The 21,390-nt window shown below is 39.7% G+C and overlaps 1 protein-coding gene across 1 annotated transcript in view; it reads left to right on the forward strand.

The window, feature by feature from the left end:
• Positions 1 to 1,330: 1,330 nt before the first annotated feature.
• The window catches only part of col5a2a (collagen, type V, alpha 2a), a 41,191-nt gene continuing 21,131 nt past the window's right edge, over positions 1,331 to 21,390 (forward strand). Inside the window, exon 1 of the mRNA XM_005736864.1 lies at positions 1,331 to 1,614. Coding sequence (XP_005736921.1) covers positions 1,530 to 1,614 — 85 coding nt within the window. The 5' untranslated portion in view covers positions 1,331 to 1,529. The remainder of the gene's footprint in view (positions 1,615 to 21,390) is intronic.

Raw genomic sequence — 21,390 nt, forward strand, 5'->3', positions numbered from 1 at the left:
TGTTATTCCTTTGTCTCTCTTCCATGTGGATGAATTATTGGCTCATTTAAAGCCTATTTCACTGATTTATGGCAAATGTGAGCAAATAGCAACTCCCAGGGCTGTAAAGTGAAGCCAGTAACAAATGCCAAAAACGGCATTTCCTCCAATGGCCACTTGGGGCTGTCTCAGAAGTCGAATCAATCCTCATAGACTCCCATTAAAATTCCAAAGTTTTACAGCACAAATAAACAGGTTTAAGACTGGAAAAAATGCCATAACTAGCATAAGTAACTGTAAAACTATTCTTAAATCAGCATCCAATTACAGCCACATCTTGCTAATCAAGCTAGATAGCCAGAGTTAGCATTAGCTAGTAACAGCCCTAATCGAGCCTTTCGTTTGAATATGGTCCCATGTGGTTTAAAAATTAAAATGACAAAAAACAAGATGGTGACAGTTAAAATCTCAGAGCTGAGGCTCATAAATGCTACGAGGATATAATTGTGGCTATGTCCATCTTTCTAACACAGTCTATGAAATAGATTAGTAGATTATTAGAAGCATATTGATGTTGTTTTTGTGGCAAGAAAATTATTAGATTGTATTAAAATTTGGAACTTTGCTAAGGTGTCTGTGAAGGTCTTGCTAAGGTGCTACAAGATAGAGTGAAAAAATAAGCCATTTAAAAAAGTGTTGCATTTCTTTTTGTTTAAAATAATGCTCTCCAATCAGATGTCAAGCTGTTGTTTGCATAGGCGATTTCCAAGTTCCCATCGTAAGTCAAGAGGTGTTAACTCCAGATTTCTCTCTAAAATTACACACCAGATTCCCAGCGATGACCACCCACGGCAGCTATTTCACTTTGGTTTTTAGCTCTCTTTGTGTGCTTGTTGCTCAGTATAATTAAATATGTCAGTAATTGCCTAAGAAATCCATCTAATGTAATCTTCAAATAAAGTTTCTTGACTTCAGTTTCCCTTTTGAAAAACAATTGTAATAAACTCTATTCTTACTTTTAATTGCCCAGTAAAAACTGTCCTGTTTGGTGCCCCAGAGACAGCAATAAAAAGGCGCTTTTATGGTCTTTCTTAGTGACCAGTTCTGAAGAAAAGTAGGAGAGAAAAGAAACAAAAAATCACCTTCAAACAAGCAAAGTCATTTTTCTTATCTCCTCCTTGACATCTTTTTCTATGCATCAGAGTAAAGACGGCTCATTTTTTAAGATAGATAGAAAGAAACACTGGAAACTATGAGAGCTTGTGAACATGGGTGTAGTTCTCTCACAGCCACAAAGCCTGTGAGAGGATGGTTATGGGAGAGGGCTGACAAAAGGGGGAGGAAAATTAGGCTCGCCAGCATTCTTCTCATTTAAAGCTGTAACTACACAAAAAAAAGCACTCTCGCAGTCAGGGTTGGGTCTGCTGCTTACAAGGAGAGGCACTCTTGTATTCATGGTGGTGCAGTGATAACCTGAACATTTTTTTCTTCTTCTCATCCCTTTTCCCCTCGCTTTGCACACAAGGACAGCTCATGTCTTTCTTATAGACATGGAGAGCTTTGTGCATTTAAGGATTTTCCTTTTTCTGCTGGTCTCCGTTGCTCAGGTTTTGATTGTTTCATCTCAGACCAGCGGTAAGTGAACCCCATCAGCTGCTTATGTTAACACCTATTGTTGTTGGTGATAATGTGTGAAGGTGGCTAACCTTCAGATACTGGCTTGGATTTTTTGTGCAGGCATGAGAAAACTTTGAAGTACAAATTAGGCTTGGTTGTATAGACTTATGTTGATTATTAATATTGCAGAAATGTAATTAAGTGTTATTTTGATTTAGGAGATGCTATTTTAGATAGACGGGGTTTTTGCTGGTTTGTTGAATTCTCCTTGCACATGACAACTTAATTTGCCCCACTGACTTGTTCTGGTGTGGATGAGAAATGTTTCCAGCCCACTGAAGAGTCTGTTTCAGGCTTAAAGATGATTAATACGAAAAGAGAATCTTGTGGATTATTTGCTAATGGCAAAAAAAGAAGCTCTGCATATCAGAAAACAGTTCAGTGGAAATCTGTCAGTGATTGCGAGTGATGTCACCCTGAGGCAATGAAAATGTGCAGAGCAGGGAAACGAGGACCTTTGTGGTATTACATTACTCCTGCACGACTCTACCACTTTGGAAGATTCATTAAGTGTCACCACAACCCCCACCCCTGCCCCCCACCCCCTTACATTGTACATCTGTGAAAAGAATTTCAGCTTTGAGGGAACACATGCTACATGTTAATTCAGGGCAGATGTGAGGAGCAGAGATGCTGCTGGAGTCACTGAGACTGTGGGGCTGCTGATGTCTCCAGCTGGCAAAGCTGCGACCTGGAACACCTGAGAGTTCTTGTTTTACTTGAACCACGCTTCCAGCTTGTTTTTTTCCTCACCGGAGTGTTTGATGTCTTGTGTCGTCACAGGGACTGACTTGTTCTCCTCGTGATGTCATGGGGCACACTGAGCACTGGACTGCTGTTAGAGAGTGTAATTAAAAAGAAAAGCTATTTTCCTTTATATAATTAACCAAAATGAGTTGTTTTTTCTCTTTGGGTTCAGTTTCATGTAAAGCTGTGGTGTGATAGTTGGACACTGGATAGAGTGCCACCCTGTGGTGAAAGCAGCATGTGTACACATCATCTGCACCAAAGAAATTTAACACAAAATGTAATGCTGACATTTGATGATCAGTGTATTTAACCTGAATTAAATATACAAAGATATCCAGCTGTGCACATCTGCACGTTTCTGCCGTTTGTTCTCTATAGCTCCTAGAAGCTATGTTTTAAGCATCTCACTACTCTAGCTGGTTAAATCTCACTTTCCATATTTGTTCATATTCAGCAGTACTCGATCTTGCATGCTTTTTTTTTTTTCCATGGAACATAGGTGGGGGGAGATGGTTGCATTTCAACCAAATAAAAACTTTGGAAAGTCCGTGGTTTTTGTTGACTAAGGGAAAATGTGGTTCAAGGCCCTGTGGAACAATATACTTGTGTCTTAATGAGGGGGGCTTTAAAGAGACAGTGACCAACTCTGCTTGTATGGGTTTTGCTTGAGAGTTATTACATTTCATGTTTTTAACAACTGTCTGCAGCAAGACCAAAAACTATTTCAGTTTTCCTCTACTGTCTGGAATGACTCATGTCAGAACTCCTGAAGCACACTTAGTGTTGCAGTGAGATCACTCATTGGGCTAAAATATATCCTTGTGCCAGATTAAATGCATGATTAAAAGGTCAGTCTTTAATTAGGTGTTTTTTCCCACCAGGTGACTGTATATACAATTTTAATGTAGCCACTGTGAACCCATTGGTTCTTGTCTTGAAGTGTTGAGCTGAGCAATTTGGCCATCGCCATCTTGGGTTTTTGAAACCGGAAGTAGCAAATGAGCATTGGGAACTAAGAAACACTTATACAGTAGCAGCTTGGAAAACAAATGGTCAGCCCTAAAGCATTTGCTAAAGCATTAGCTTTATTGTCATTTTGAGCCCAAATAAGAAAGCAATTTAGTAAATAAACAGCATGTTGTATTTAAAGAAACTTGGAACGAACAACATTAGGAAAGTGGTTACTGAGGTCATAAATCGGTAATTTGCCTGTAGATTTCTTCATAATCTGACATTTTGCAATCAGAGGAGCCCCCTGCAGGCCATTAGAAAGAATTCTAAAGAATCTTCAAAAAGCAAATCATCAAATTAGAATATTTCCATATTCCATTTAGTTACAGGGAACTACTTTTATAGGGAAACTGCAACTTAAAAAAATAGCTTGGCAGATGGTCGATGAAACTGTTGTCATACTCTCAGAAATCTTTTGTTAGCCAACATTTTGCTTTTGTTGAGAATAAAAAAAAGATAGGACTCTGAGGTTACTGAAAATCAAACACAATGCTTTGAAGACAAAAAAAACATGTTCAAACCAAATGTCGAACGTTTTAGTTGATACAGCTCTAGATTAGAGACATGTGCCTGCACATGTGTGGAAAGTTTTCTGCATAAGAACATGGTTTGGAAAATGAGATCAAGGAGCAGACTTTTAGCTCACACTTGGAAATGGTGACGCCAGCACAGAACACCAGGATAAAAGAAAATATATAGTGCAGGCCTCAAAGAAAAACTACAGCTTGTGCTGGAAGAAGCAGATTTTTTCAGTAATATTTGGAGGAAAGTTTAAGGATGTGAACACGGAAAAAAATAGCAATAAAATACTGATTCCAATAACAAGAAACAGTCTGCACCCAGAGTTTTAGCCAAGGACAGAAATCATGCATTTTCTGTGTGTGTCTGTGTTCATGTGTGTGTGAGACCACTCCTTCCAGACACTGACGGAGCTGTAAAACGTCTTCAAAGATGGCACTTTGCACCTTACATCAAAGAAACTCAACACCCAGTCCTCATGACACCGCTGGCTTACTTTGAGTGTATTCGCAGTTACATTTGTCTCATCATCACCAGCTTTTTCATTTCCATCACAGCCAAAATCTTAAAGCGTCTCCAGCATATTTTTTCCTCTGTTTGAGAGAAACCATTAGCACAAAGCAAAAATCTGGTACTCCAGATCAGCAGACCAGCATGAGGTCACCCTGCCTCCTAAATTGGTTCCAGTTGTTGTTGCCACATCAGTGACATCGCAACAAATGGGCTGTTTTCTACTAAAGCTGAAACGTCCAAACATGTGAATTCAACCAGGTCCACAGACGGCTTTGATTAGAAACACATGCTGCATTTTTGAGCTATGACTTGATTACACGCCTTCTTCTACCAGAGTTAAAGGCAAGACAAGGGAAGGGGGGAGGGGGGTCAGCCTTACCAGGTTGTACATTGTCTTATATTGTTTCAGTTACACGTTTGAGGAGGTGTTATGTCGACTGATGTGAAATGTCAGACTGTAAACCCGGGGTGTGTTGGTGGTAGAGACAGTGGAGCTGATTAGGAGTTTTCATGCAGGGATGCACCATGGGAACTACTTATAAACCAGAGTATTGCAGTCAGAAAATGGAGGATTGGGGGAAAGGATGACTTCCAGATGTTAAAAAAGTCTCTTTGGCACTACTTGGAATATATAAAAAAGTCTTATTTGGAAGGGGAGGAAGTTAAACGGCCAATATAAAACAGTGTGTCAGTGTGACTTTAGGTAAACTGTGAGCCAGTAAGTTTTACATCTGTCAACGTTAAAGACATCCTAAACAGTCTGAGGGGGACAGCCCATCTCCCCTGTCTTTACAGGTTCAAGTTAAAGTAGCTATTTGTTCCAAGGCCGTGCAATTATGGCTCCTCCTAACAGGTTTCCTGCCGCTTGATTGTCACTTGCTCGCCCATCTGTCCTGTGATCCTCTCAGTTTGTCTATGTAGGAGGAGGATGAGAGGACAGACGGTAAACACAGAACAGGCTCGTTTCCCCAAATGCTACAATTGTCCTAATTTAATTATAATTGACACTGAGCCCTACGGTAGTCAGAGGAAGAGCTTGGCCACTAATTCACAAGTTGGGTGTCACAGTTGAATAAATAAAACTAATTTTAATTCATGTTTATACTGTGTTAAATATAGTTGCAAAGCACTACAAAGTGTAAAGCTTTAAAATTAAAGGTGCACTGTGACTATATCAGCGTTACGCTGAAGGATTATGTATATAGAGCATGAAAATCCAAGCACATCTCACACGATCCACTATCTACTCCTTTTCATTCCTTTCTGTTATATACACTTAAATAGCCTGAGTGTCAAATAATGAGGTCAGCATTATTTGATCCAAAAGCCTAAACTCTTGGATGCTTCAACATCAGCAGTTATTTCTACTGTCTGAATGTTGTCATACATAGTCCTGTTAGAGCCTTCTGACTGGAAGGGTCAGCTAGTCAGAAGAGCTGGGTCATTGAGAGGGTGACCTTATAGAGACAGGAGTCTAAATGGCTGCTTTCATGAGGTGGCTGAACTGAGTTGGTTCCCAATGATTTAGCTGAGTGTTATTTTAAACTATGAATCATGCTAAGTTATTTTTGTGAAGTCAAAGAATAAAAATATGGAGCTGGAAGTATAATAAGTTCCCCATCCATCCAATTTCTTGCTGCTTATCTGGGTTTGAGGGCAGCAGTCTATGCAGAGAGGCCTACACCTCCCTCTCCCTAGGCACTGATGTGTTCCCAAGCCAGCCAAGAGATGTGATCTCTCCAGCATGTATTGGGTCTGCCCCAGGGCCTCCTCTTGGTAGGACGTGCTAGAAATACCTGTCCTAGGAGTCATTTGAGAGACATCCTAGTCCAGGGGTGTCCAACTCCAGGCCTCAAGGGCCAGTGTCCTGCAGGTTTTTGACACACCTGAATCAAATGATTAGTTCATTACCAGGCCTCTGGAGAACTTCAAGACATGTTGAGGAGGTAATTTAGCCATTTAAATCAGCTGTGTTGGATTAAGGACACATCTAAAACCTGCAGGACACTGGCCCTTGAGGCCTGGAGTTGGACACCCCTGTCCTAATCAGACACCCAAGCCACCTCGCTTGGCTCCTTTTGATCTGAAAGAGAGCAGCTCTTTCTTGCTGCTTGTACCTGTGATCTCATTCTTCCGGACACTACCCAAATCTCATAACTACGGGTGAGGTTAAGAGATCGACCGGTAAATGCAGAGCTTTGGTTTCACACTCAGCTCTCTCTTCACCGCAGCAGATTGGTGCAGCATCATAAGGAAACGGAAACTTTTCAATTTTAGATTTCTATTTTAACAATTTAAAAAAAAACAAAAAAAAAACAAACCCAAGAAGTTTCTTTTACAAATCTGGAGTTGTGAAGTTTGTAAGAAGACACGATAATAGTAGTCTAAAGATTGATTTTCATTTTGGAAAATCGAGGCTCCATCCTTTCAGTATGTGTCAAAAAATGTTTCATGTTCTGTCCAATCATTCTCAGTCTCTCTGTCTCGTGAGCTCCCCAGCTCCACGTCACTTCAGTACTAAACTGCAGGAGCAGGCCTTTAATTGGTCATCAAAGTAAAGATTATAAGCTTTCAGGCAAACATTATATTTCTCCACAATTAAAAAGTAATATAGTCCATCACAAAATGCCAGGAAAACAAACATGGCCTTCATGATAATGCTTTTGAGCAGTTAGCCATTGCTGGTGCGTAGCCTGTTCAGCGAGTGTTGATACAGCTGGTTGTAGTTTTTCCTGCAGATCAGGGGGACTTTTACCCTCTGGAGCTTATCCTCTGCAGGTTGGCAGGGCTCAGTGTAATGTAGCACTCCCTCTGTACATGTTCTCTGTCTCTCCTCTGGTGACTGTTTAAAAGCTGCTGTAGTAGCTTTCAGGAGATGTTACAGCCCATCTGGAAACCTTTCTTTGTGCTTCGGTCCAGGTAATGATTCTGTAAAATCACACCACAGTTGCCGTGGAGGGAATCAGTTGATTGTCATAACGGGAAATGCAAAAAGATCTTAACACATGCAATTTCAACTTCTCCTACAGTTTTAAATGAAACATTTTAAAGTCAAAATTACCTCAAGTCTTCAAAAAATGTGATTTTAAGGCTGACGGAAAGCTTTTAGAACTGAAGAAGCTGTTTGGATGAGAGCTGAAGTGACTTCAAGGACTTACAAAAGACATCTGGTTGCAGTAAACTCAACCACTTAAGTCTACCATGACCTGGATCACTATGAACTTACAGAAACAAATTCTAAAGTCCTACCATGACGTGTTTGAATGCCACAAAATGGTGACAGCCGGCCATAATTGCAGGTTGCGGCCCGACCCAAATTCTAAGCTGAGGCCTGACTGTGTATATATTACGACTGAAGAGGGTGACTGAATGGTGCTACATGGGTTACAGGGGTTAGCAGTGTGGCCTAAGACATGCTGTTAACAACTCGTTGGACAGCTGACTTCACAGTGAAATGCCTCATATATGAGCAGTGCTTTGAGGTACTTTTCTGTCCAGGCGGTCATAAAACTGCAGCAGCTGCAAATACTGCAGATTACTGCGTTTCACTGAAAACAATCATATTAAATTGTACGTTACACAAATAATTTAAAAAATTGTTATGGAAGCTTTTTTTTTCTGAATGCCTTGATTCAGTCAGACTACATAATTTGGAGTTAATTTAATTTATTTGCCATAAAACTACAAATTCAGAACTGATTTCAGCAGTTGCAGTAGAGAATGAAGCCAGAAAAGGTACCAAGGTCATTAGGATCATTTTCTCATTGGCAGCTAATCTCACTTCAGGAGTTGACCTCCTGTTGGCCATTAGAATGCAGGCATTTCCACACTGGATTCACTTTTTCAGATCTGGCAGTCATGTGACACAAAAAGCTTTCACACGTTGCACTGGCCCAGGGAAATTCTGATACACAGGAAACAATTTCTTCAAATTACTGCTGCTCATGGTGGTCCTACAAGCTGCTGAATCATTGGGTACACTTAGTTTTCCACAGGATTGCAGGGACTCCTGTGGAAAACTTCTTTTTCACATATGTTTGTACAGAACATTTGTATTTAAGTTAGTTTCAAAGACAAAAGTACTGCTATAAGAACTCGTCAGCAGTATCATATTATTAAGTTTTCTTGGTGTTGACCAGCAAGAGTGCTAATAAGCATGTAAGGAATTCAGAATTAGACTGTTAGCAGCTGGAAAATGTCCACCATCTCAGACTTTTACGAATCGATTACAATCTTTCTGGTGTTTTGTCAGGCCGAGTGGATTTTAGCTCTTTAATGTGAGGGCCAAACTGAGCTCCTCTTCTACTGGATTTTGATTTGAATGTTAAGAAGAGTTCCAGCACACACAGGGTTTGTATTTTGTAATCATCCCATCCATATCCCATCAGAGGGTATGGTATGGTTTTTATTGAAGTGTCGTCTATGATTAAAGTCATAGTTTGCTCAGCAGATGCATGGACTATCTGGGAGCAGCAATAGAAACCAAGAAAACTTGCTAAGTGTTGGCTGCAGAAAAAAGTAAGACTGATTGGACTAATAAAATTCTGCCTATTTAAGACTTTCTTTGTTTCGCGACATTTCTTCTTTGGGCTTTTATGTGAAGAGCTCACAGCAGGTCCAGAGGGGTAGTGAGGTTTTTTTTTTTGGTTTTTTTTTTGTTAAAAAAGAAGGGAGCATTCTGTTAACACAATGTGAAGTCTGTGCCGGCCACTGGCCATAATGTCCAGCCAGTGTTCCCAAACAGACGCGTCTCACATCGAGCCAGACCAGTGAAATGTGGAAATGTCTGCTTGTTGTCGGTGACTCATCGCCACCATTTAACCTCGATGGTTTTAGCAAATGGGTGAAATGCTTTTGCAGAGAAGTTGCCAAAAGAGACAAAGTTAATGAGAATGAATTAAAGTGGTGAAGCCAATGTTAAATATTGGAAAAAAAAATAAAAATCTTTGCTGTATTCTTAGTGTCAGCCAGGAGCCTTTACGCATCAACCGTCTTTATTGCTTCACCATTCAGCTGTTTACAGCACATTGAGGAAAGTTAGTATATTTCACCCAGAAGAACAACAAACTCACATGCTGGCGTGGTAATTTACTCTGTGCTAGCTTTGAAATTATGTCCATATGAATAACATTAAAACTGCCAGTTTGCATTTTTGTAACGCTTCAAATTAAAAAGAAAAGCAACGCAAACACAAAGGCTGGTGTGGGATAACCGGGTAATTCACGTGTTAGATATTTTCCGCTCAGGTTTCACTTGATCAGCCGTATGAGATTCAAACAAACAAAGGTTTACACAGCTTGAAGTCTGCTGTGCATCATGCCACTCTCTATTTACTTTGGCTACATAAGAGCACTAAGTGGAGGCTTTGAGCCTTTTTTGAGTTTTATTCAGTTGCATGCTCTTTCTTGTTTCTGAGCTTTTTTTTTTTTTCCTGGTGTGGCACAGTGTTTAAAGAGAAGGGAGGGGTAAGCTTTAAATACAGAATCTTTTCATTGTAATTTTATATCTACAGTACTAGGAGAGGGGCATTGAGGGGGGAAGAAAAGTCCTGGCACAGCTGCGGATCAGAGAGGAAGGAACAGAGAGTAGAGGAGGAGGAGTCAGGGACAGGGGATAAGAAAGGGAGTCTGAAAAGAGAGCGAGAGAAAAGAAAGAGGTGAGAATGTGAAAGGCAGAAGAAGTGAGAATGAGGGGAACCCCGGAAGATTGTTTGGGACATGTGATCAACAGCAGATACCTCCATGTGTATGTCGTAACAGACTCCAGTTTAAGAGTTAGGATAAAGGAATTTCTTCTAGAAAAGTGGTTGTTGTTGTTAATTGTGATTAACGATCTGAAGACAAGACAGATTGAGACAGATGAGATTACTGCAAATATGTTCTTTTTCATAACGGAACTGAAAAATTGGTCAGCTGGTGATTTGTTCCACATCTGTAAAGCAAAACACTTCATCGTAATTTTATCTGGAGGGAGACCGCCTTCGAGATTTCTGCAACTCACAGCTGTCTATGACATATTGGATAAAGTATGCATCTGTTACTGATAGAAGGGAGGGCTTTAAGCAAACAAACTGCAGCAGAACTGCCAAGAAGTGATTCGCTGCTAGTGAAAAACGTTTTTCATTGGTTGATGCAGTTTTTGGTGTTTTGCCATAATGTCACAAGGACCTGGGTGGGAATATTCCCTTCATACTTCTGTCATTAGAGAAAATGGGTCACTGTGAAATGTATCTCAGAGCATTTGCTTCCGAGTAGATTGAACAATAATCTTTTTGTCAGTCAAGATCTTCAAAAACAGGAGAACATTATTTCATATGCTTCGTCCTTTAAAAATTAGAGTCATGCTGCTCATATACAGTTTTTCTTATCTAAGACACGTACATGCCAGAACTGAACCCAAGGGGTTATTAGCAAGTATTAGAGGTTCTGATTGGTTGAGAGGTTTGGATTCAAACTCAGTAACTGCACAGTTTAATATAGTTTAATCAAACATGTTTTAAATGTATGTAAAATCAGCTTTAGCTTGGGTTACTTGTTTAACCATCAACTACAAAACGATACCCTCTTCATTGAGCAGATTTGATAATGCAAATTATGCATTGTGCAACTATGCACATTTAATTCAATCAAAAAGCAAATAATAAAAATTGGCCTTGAATGAGACTTAGCCACAGTTAAACTGGTGTTTTGTACCCATGGGATGGCCGCTGAGCAAAAGGAGCCAGCACCACAATGTGACCAAAACATCACAGAAAATGAACAGATGTGGCAAAATCACAAGTAAAAGTGAAGGAGTACAAAGAAGGCGCATGTGCATATTACGGGATGCCACAAGGGTCAAGCTCAGCCACAGTCCTGCCTCTTTAGCTGATCTCAGTGATAGCTGATGGATAAACAGATTTACGGACATTCAACATGTTAAAAATATGAAAGAAAACCAAAATGTGTTTTCCAGACAAGTATTAAAATAATAAGTAGAATAAAGCAGAATAACACTTAATAACTTAAAAATCATATAGTAACAAAAACACATACATGAACTGATAAAGTGCAGATGGAAACTCATGGCACTGAGTCCACTCAGCCTTGTTGTACGGGCGTTGAGGCTACGCAGGTTCATGGTCGGAGTGGGAGGGGCCTCTCATGATGTCCAGTAGCCTGATTATGTATCTGTCAATATAAATGCCCTCTGAAGATTTTCACCATTCTTTACAGCACCTTCTTGTCAGCTTCAGAGACAGCCCATGTTGTCAAGAAGCTCTGCAGATTTTCATGCTGTGTTTGTCTTAGTATCATCTGTTGTCACAGATTTCTGCTCAGATCTGTCTATAGTTTCTCTTTTCCAGTACTGAAAGTTACCAGGGCTGTGAAAGCGTCAATGCCTTGCACACCAATTGCTGTCTACCTAGAAGGTTCACATGAATGGAGAAGACAGAACTTTGGAGATTCAAAAACATATTTTAAGATGTTTAAAGGGAAAAAATAAGATCAGTCAATATACAGAAATCAATGGCTAAATTTAAAAAGGAGCTTCTGCCATCAAAGTGTATAAAAGGCTTCATAGAAACTCAGTGCGGATTTCAGTTATCCTTCCAAGAATGCTTTAATTTACCTGTTGTTGAATAATTATAGTTATTCATTTATTTGGATAACCAAACCCAGACAGTCTGGCTCCAGCAATTTCATAGATACAACCTTCTGGAGACAGAACCATGTGGCCAGTCCTGCCTTGACCTTATCACCCCTTTTTGTCTGTGCCTCCAAAAATGCAAACTGCAGTAACTTCAAGGGCTTCATTTGGCAATAAAGAGAAAGTGATAAATTCTGTGTGTCGCCCCTGGGCTTTCAACTTGAGTGATGTCACAACAGGAAGGCGGCCTTGTGCTGACCCCCGTCTCCCTGTGCTCGCTTATCTGTCCGATCCTAACAGCGGTCCAGAAAATTACCGTTTCTCTCTCCAGCAACAGATATGGTTTGTACCTGCAAGGAGCCGATCACTGGAAACAAACTCTGTGATTTCAATAACAGATGACTCGAGGAAGTACTTGGAGTACAGCTGAAATAGTTCACATGAATGAAGTCATGGTTTCCATTTCAGAGATAATGCTGAAATAATGTTGGATCAATTTTATCTCAAAATGTTTTGGGGAGGTTTTTGGCCTAAATGTGGGCTCAGACAGTGTTTTCCTTACAGATGCAGATACAGATCTCTGCTTCCAAAACCCCCACAAAAACATCTTCCATAACAATGACTGTTTGTCTGATTCTTAGGGCTGGAAACCATCAGTAAAAGTGCATTTCTGTTAATACAATAACGTCACATTACTTTAAAACAAGGTTCCCCCAGCAATGTTTTGAATAGATGATGACTGCACTGAAAGCCTTTAGAAAATGCTGCGGCTTTTAAATTTGCTAACATAATCACTTCCATGTATTTATCTAAAAGTCCTCAAACTTTCATTATAAAGTGAAAAGGGATTGTGAGGAAAGTCACTAAATGGCCTGGAATTTGTGTTGAAAATAAAACTAAGCAGGACAAAAAACAGGAGCGTGGCAGAAAGTTCATAAAGATACTGTGTCCCTTGATAGGGATAAGGGTAAAGAAAGGGAGATTGGAGAGCTTGAGGGGGGATATGAGAAAACACAGGCTAATGCGAAGGGAAAAGTGGGATTTAAAATGGAGCCTCCGGCAGCTGCGGGGTTTGAGGAGAGGATGCAGCGTCCTTAAACTGCTGTAGCGCAGAGGTCAAACAAAATGTGGACGCAATAAATCTCTCTTGCCTTCGGGCTTGCTGCTTCTCACAAATGCAGAATCCCTTGTAAAAAGAGAGAGGAAAAAAAGAAAAGCCTCAAAGCTCTTCCCCACCTGAAGAATGATAGTGGCTGGACATGTGCGTTCCATCTTTTAGCATTTACAAGTCAACATGTGAATTATTGGAAGTGTTTCAAGATGAGATGCCCTTGAAATGTTGCACATATACCAGCAGCTTTGTGCAAAACACTGTTGCTGTTTTCTGACTTTTATGCATGTGACCAGTTTAACTATGTGCTGCCCACATTCATCCGTGTTCTTGCATTTTGAAAACGATGCAAAGATGAGGGAGAGAGAGGAGACAGGCATGTTATGTGAGCACCGCAGTCTGCACATGAAAATGCAAACAGATGGGTGAAAATGATGTGAGCTGAGGACAGCGTATTTAAAATTTCACAGCGTGGATTTTAAAACCTGAATTGTTGTTTAACCCCTACAGTGGTGTCTAACCATGCAGATTGTTCTAGATGGAGTTTTTTTTTTTTTAAAGGTATCATCTTAATAACAGAGAAATAAACATCAAGAAATCTATAAAAAAAAGTCAACAGCATCATGTTTTTCTCTGGACTTCTTACCTCTATAATAGACTGTAGGTAAAAGATGGTGACATCAGACCAGGTCACATGGTTTGTGACCTACTGCTTTAAAGCCGTTTTGGTTGTGGTTGTTTTTTGTGTTGTTGGGTTTGTTTGTTTTTTCTCGGAGGGTTAGAGGTGTCAGCTAATTTTACTCAATTTACTTAGCAAGGTGCATCGGCAGACTGGGTAGGTGTATAAACACAGACGTCCTAATTAGTGCTAACAAATAATTAAAAAACAAAAACATTCAGACGGACTTCTCGGATGGTCATATTATCCATAGTATTTCTGGCTAATATGACAGCATAAACATGAATGAGAATCTTGAAAAAGCCGAGTTGATGCAGGTCAGATAGTGACTGCATACACCTCTCAATCAAAGCAGCCACACATTTTATCATGCAAAATTTTAAGCCTTAATATGATTTACATGAGGTTATTAAAGTTAATTTCTTCTTTAAAGTTGTACATTTAAAGAAGAGAGTCTGGATATCAACTCATTTTTGGACGCAGCCTGGAGTGGTCATTTTGGGAACAGCAGCAGAGTTTGCCATTTGGAGTCACTCTAGATGTCTGAAGTTCAAGTTGTTGACATTAGCCCATTTCAAATGCAGCAGTAGTTGAATATTTGACCATGAAAACCGATCTTGACAGTGTGTCATGCGAGAAAAGATAGTTTCCTCTTTGCCCTACACAGACCTGCTGGTTTCATCTGGCAGTACTTTTGGTCTATTTAGTTGATAACAATATCACAAAACCAAAACCTCAGTAATTCTCACAGATAACAAATGGCTAAGTGACTCTGCCAGACATCAGACCGTAATGGTTAAACAGTCCAGTCATTTGCTTTTCAGTTAAATGTATATAGAAAGAAAAGTGCCTCTATTACAGTCATAATATAATCCACATTGAAAGAGCGCTGGGGTATGCTACCAATTTATCAGAGTTGGCAAGTACAGCATTCATCCATCAAGGAGGAGGACGAGGCTAAATCATCCAGAAAAAGGCTCACCCAGCACTCTCTGCTTCATTAAATCCTTTTAATCAGAGGTGTATTAGACAAGTTGCTTGTAAATAAATTGCTCTGGCAGCTGAACCAAACCTTGTAGTGGAACTAAAGAATGGAAGAAGAGCATTAAGAAAACAGGCCAGATACAAATTCTGCACTATTTCATTTGAGTCACAGCTACAGTATCTTGTAGTTGTCCAAATTCCAGAGTGCACTTTGCTAGCATTTGGTTTGCACAAACACAAAGGCCTCAAACACTAGCTTTCTTTGTATTCACATGTTTTAATCAGACATCGTGAACAAACTCTGCTGGAAAGAAATTTCCTCTCAGTCATTTTGAGTATACAATCCAGAGTTTATTCCAGCACATCTGGCTGTATGTTCAGTTGATGTAAAACACCAGGGTGCTCTGACCCCTTGTATAAGTTAACTGCCTGCTCTGGTAAACTGGAATGTTTGACATCATCCTTTTTCTTTTGCAGCTTACCTGCTCTTATGAGGACAAACCGCAACTATTTATTTATATTAACACATTTGAAAAATCTGGTGAAAAAAACAACTGTTTGTGGCAGTCCGATAATACTTCCATATACCCTTGATTGTAATTTCGGTGAGGACCACTTTAGTCAAAAGTCGATTCTTATTCCATATGACAATGTGTGCCTTGGGCTTCTGCGTATGCTGGAAGCCTAAGGCATACATTCCTGACTTCCATGTACAAACATGAAGCAACAGTAAGACTCGCCACGACAGAAAAGGAAAAAAAACAATCACTGACAAAGAAAAGGGTTACCATGCAGACCTGTGAAGTATTTGCACTTAAATGATCGTGATCAGCAACGATGAGTGTGAGCACCTCTGTAAAAGCAGAAGTTTTGGCATTTTGCTGATCTGGAGGATTCGTGTGTGTGTTAATATAATTCCACAATCTGTCCAAGGATGAAAAGGAGTAGCTGGGTTAGTGGTGGGTTGCAAAATGGCTTGCAGAGGCAACTGCAACAGAGGGCAGACTAAAGCAACTGAAATGCTGGGTCCTATGTGAAATTTGAGAAATAAGTTTTATCATCTAAGACATCAGTTCATGTGGGCTGGCAGTGTGATCAGCTTTTATCAGCTAATGTACCATGGCCGACCTAAACTAACATTAGGTACAGTTCGTTTTTATGCAGTGTGTTATAATTAGCATCAAGAATAAATGCCTCAATGTTTTACATAGTTGATCATAAGTCCATTATTGTCCATAACAACTATTCTGTAATATTTTAAGTACATCCACAGGTGTTTGTGTATTTTCTTTAGCTTGATCAGTGTGCAGCTGGAAGCATCCCGAGAGGACATGAAAACCACATGTTTGACAGGGTGCAAGGATTAAGTGGAAGATTTAATTTAAATCAAACAGCTACACCTGGCAAGGTCAAGAGTCACTTCAAGACTTTGTTGTGCATTTTCACATCCTAATAGCAAGAACGGCCTGTTGGAATGCATCCAGTAAATTTGTCCCCATTCTTATTTTTTGCTTTATCTTTAAATTATAGTCGGTATTTCACAGCAGAAGTCAATGCAGGCAGTTTCAGTCATCAGTCAGTGAGATTTAAGACTTGGAACATTAAGAATGATCACACGGTTTGATGGATTAAACATTGATGCTTGTATTCCCGAGTGTGTTGGAATAAATTTGTCTAAATGATAGGTTACGTACTGCACAATGTTGCCATGTGCAATCAGACATCTGCAACATATTTTGATGCAGAAAAGCAAAAATAAACAAAAGAACCTATGTGGTCACGGAGTAAACTGAACATAATCATACTTAGAGCCACAGTATAAAACAAAGACAGACCAGAACACTAATGCTCATTAAGAAATGCAATCTGTTTGGAGTCAGTGTGAGGACACTGCATTGCACTGTTTTTCAAAAGAAGTTAAGAATTCTTCTGATAAGGAGCCAGAAAAAGATTGCCCTTCAGTTAACCTTTGACACTGACCTCAGAAAGAGCCTCAGACTGTGCTGCTGAATCCAAGTCTAAAAACTTCACTGTTTAGCAACTTTCATTTTATCATTCTCAACAGCTTGAAGTCCTGTAATTATAAAGAATTCTCACTCTTGAGCACGATTTCTGTTGTACAGCATAATTATCTCATTATGATAATGTGCCACAAAGACACAAAGGCACACGACCAGTTTGATAGAAGCGACCCCTGCAGCAAACTTAATTAAAACTGAGAAAATGCCACAATGTAAACTCAGTAAATTGCAGATTCAAATTTCCAGCTCTGCCATGGATATGTAACATAAGATGGAGATGAATCCAGTCCAAGGCAACAGAAGCACAAGACATAAAGACAAGGAGCGGGTGATGTGTACTTCAGCAGGACCACAATCGTCCACTGACTGAACACAGGAAGGGAACAGCTCATAGCTGCGGTTGCCTCTTTAAAAGGAAGGGCCAGTGGAGACGGGGGCCTGTTGATGGAAAAGCCTAGACATGCAATCATTTTAACTTTCCTGGCCCGAGCTTCCTACCCCTCCCTCGAGATTCAGAGCTTTGTTTGTGAAAGCCGAGGTGAAGAGCATGTTCAGACTAGAGTGTTTCTTCAGCTTTCAAGCCCTGTCAGCATCATACGGTAAATCGTGCACACTGCTGAATATTACACAGACAGGATGCCTTTTTCTGATGTGTTAAAATGCTAGAGGAAATAAAAGGAGGTAGATTGAGGTAGAATCACAGGGTGTCGAATCACGTTGCAGCAAAGCACTGTTGACACGAGAGCCAAAACATTGGGTGTCCTTTTTTTCTTTTTTTACCTATTATGACTCCAGCTCTGGGCTGGGATGGCAAATACCTCAGTCAGTGTTTGTGGAACAGCAACTTTAATGGACAACTTTATCAGTGGACAAGTCGCAGGTTGACCTAAAGGCCATATGCAGCGGGAAGATTTATGTTTGGCCTCGACACTCTGGGCTTTTAGAGCAAGAAAGCACAGCTGCAGCAGAGCCACCCCTCAGCAGCTGTAACTCATCTGCATCTGGATGAGAAATCATAGTTACAGTCCTCATGGTATAAACCATGTCAGCTACGGCAAGTTACTCTGACTGAAAAGAAGGGCTTGTTCAGAACAAAATGTATGATTTTTATAAACTTAACATCAACTGGAAACTATCTTTTAGAAATTAGATGATGCTGTGACTGTCAGTTTAGGCCCTGTACTCATTATTGTTTTTCTAAAAGAGATCAAGGATCCACTTTTAAATGACTCATCATTTCCATAAGTTCATTTTCTAACCCCTCCATTTCTGGCTGCCATAGCTTCTCCCCAAACGCAGTGTGTTATGAGTGCTTCCATATTAGCCAAGGAAAATCCATAAACTATCCCCTTTTTTTTTCGTTACTCACATCTGCCAAGTACATCACAAAGTAGCTTTCCCAGGTTTTCTCCTGGTGGTTGGTGCGCGTCATGACTTATGAGAAAGGATGTCGGGTTATCTGGCCTATGTCTGGTGAATGATACTAAATGATAGCAGCAGTAGACACGTGAGTCATGTTGAAAAGATCCAGACTCCATGTTTTAAACCAGGAGAGGAAACCGTCTGCCCTGTTAGCTGACTAGTGGAAAGTACAGATCTAGAAGTAGAAAGGGAGCATGCCTTTTCACCGATGTCACAGTCAAACCGTGGCGTCTGTGGAAAAGCGCAGAACCTGCAATGAATTAGCTGAAAGGAGGGGAAAAAGTGACCCCCCCCCTCCCCCCGACTTCCCCCCTCTTCCTCGGGGCTTGCGGTGGGGTAGTAAAGACCACTCTAAAAACCACACTTCTCTTCCAGTAAATTTCAAATTCTCCCAACACGCAGTGTTTGAAAACTCTCAAACCTGCGCAGGAAAAATTGCTCCCCAGCTCTGTGGCCAACAGCTCTGCCAGACATCCCTGGTTTTATGTCTCTGTATTGAAATGCACTGACGGTACACACAAATTACCTCCAATACCTTTGAGATAACATTTACCTGAATGGAAATTCAACAGAAGCTTGTCTGAGACTTCACGTCAAACTGAATCAGTTAGAAAGAGTTTCTAGTTTGATCTTGTGAAACTGAATACAAGAATGTTTCATTTGAAAAACAGACAAAGTTTTAATTCCAGATATTGAGATCCATTGTTCAAATAGTTCCAAGCAAATGAAGAAAAATGTTCCATGTGAAGTATTGCTTCTCATTTTGGAAGACCACCACCACCACAGTGTGGGATATAACTGGCTGTTGAGAGGCAGGAAATTTCATTTTTGCACTATGTGTGTTGTTAGTGTTGTCAAATACTTTGTGGTCGATTGAACAGCGACATCTGAGAAAACATACCTTCAGGGTGTGTTTGCTAGTTGGAGTGTTGATCCCCTGTGTGCACAGTTGGTTAGGAGAAACAATCTATGGGTGATGGCTGTTGTACCTCGAGGTCATTTGTACTAGCCTATCATGTCTGGCTGAGTGTGCCTTTTTTAAAAAAAAATATAACTGATGTAAATACCAGATTAAGTTCAAAGTGCCCGAATTATGTTTTGGGGGGTTTTGCCATCTTTAAAGTGGGGCTTCAGAGCTTTCTTCCATTACTAAATCTGGGATTTAAATAATCCCGGGACAGCGAAACAATGGATGTGCAGATGCCATTTTTCTTTTGCTAAAAATATCTCAGTCATCAGCAAAGCAAACCAACTGTTAGCACATTACTTGGCTAATGTTGCTAACATTACCATTAGATTTCATTGTGTGGTTTTTTTTTGTTTTTTTTTTAATAATCAGAATTGTGGAAAGTTGAAGGCTGATTTGAAAACAAAGTAATTTAATAATTCTCTAAAGGATACAGATGAAAGTAGATGACAATGCTACTAATTTAAGAAACAGTAGCACCACTCACTGATTATATTGTACACTGTGTAATTTAATAATTTTTTAAGAAGTCTTTGATGCTAGTTGAAACATGCATGGTTAAACTGCAGTTTTGTCATAGCCCTAACTATGCTCATAAACTCAAAGACTAGAGTTACGACACATAACCAATGTTGCCTTGACAGAGACAGGAGAGGATTACATTATACCAAAATCAGTAAAGTAAAGTAAGGATGCTATTGCAAAAAAACCCTGGGATTTCTTTTATATTTTTATTTTTTAAAAATTCTGTTCTTTTGAACCACAAGAACACATAACATAGATCTGCACCTGCTTTCATATTGTATATATGTAGTTCCAGCAGTCATTTGTGATAAAATATATAACTAAAGTAATATCAGCTGGTAGGAAAGAAAACAGCAGCAGTAGTACAGTATAAAGGGGTCATTCCACACCATTGTCTGAGATATTACCCAAATCACTGCTTCCCATCCTTGTGAGATTAGATGTAATGAGCTTAAGAGTGTCTGATTACACGGTGCATTTGTACAGAATCCAAGTCCGATTTCAAAGGTCCCAATGTTGATGGTGGATTGTTGAAGAGTTAAGCAATACTCATATTCTCAAGCTATCATCAACTTGCGTTGATCTTGTAAGGAGAATCTCAACATATCTCACAGATATGTTGAGAGTCTCTTCATTTCGTCACAGAAGGTTCGGCTGCTGGACTGCACTGATAGCCATGACTGATCTATTATTAATGGAATTCCCAAAAATATGTTTTTGTTTTTAATTACTTGATTTATCATTTTATTGAATTCTTTGACCATTTTTTATTAACCAAGTTGAAAATCTATAGTGACTTTTTTTTACTGCCTTCAGATATTCATCTCTACATGACTTCTGAAAAATGTTACTTCACATAGAATGAAATGTTGGTACATATGGAACAATGTTTTTCTATTTGATCCTCAAATGTCATCATAGGTGTCAAATTTTCATACTAATCTGACTATAACAAATATAGAGATCATAAAACTGTTTCATGTAAATGCCATGAGATGTTCATTAAAGAGCATCTCAATGTGTACTTCACATAATAAGCCAAGTTTTACTTTAGTTTATTGGCATATTTAAGTCTTCCTGTACATCTGTGATGACAAATACATGTGTGGAAAATATATTGAGAACCACAGAAAAGCTGAAAGAATGCGTGAAGTGCCACTCTGATTTGCATTTGAGTCACCTCTTTGCAACTTCCTGCATCCTGCAGCTGGGTAACCTGACTTACCTGCTGTCTAAAGCTTAGAGCTGCCACCTGCTGTTCATATCAGGAACAGGTAAAGGTTTCAGAGCGTCTGCAGACCTGAAAGACCTGGGCTCATGTTTACAGAACGTGCCAGATGTCTGTTGAAGCCAGACAAACCACATCTACATTTCTTTCTCTTTTTTCTGACCAGAACTCTTTTTTTATATTATTTATTAATATTTGGGGGGATTTTTAAGAATAACAGTTGGTATTTAGCTGGCAGCATGCTGCATTATTATTGAATAAACAGTTGTTTGTTAACTCATAAAGCAATCTCTGAACTAAATTGAATAATTGGCTTTATGGGAGAAACTCATAGGTGGCTGCAGGTTTTTCTCTTTTGAAAGAGAGTCAAATTTC

This window comes from Pundamilia nyererei, unplaced genomic scaffold (assembly GCF_000239375.1).
Source record: "Pundamilia nyererei isolate P.nyererei 1_Seehausen unplaced genomic scaffold, PunNye1.0 scaffold00071, whole genome shotgun sequence".
In the NCBI taxonomy this organism is placed as follows: Eukaryota; Metazoa; Chordata; class Actinopteri; order Cichliformes; family Cichlidae; genus Pundamilia; species Pundamilia nyererei.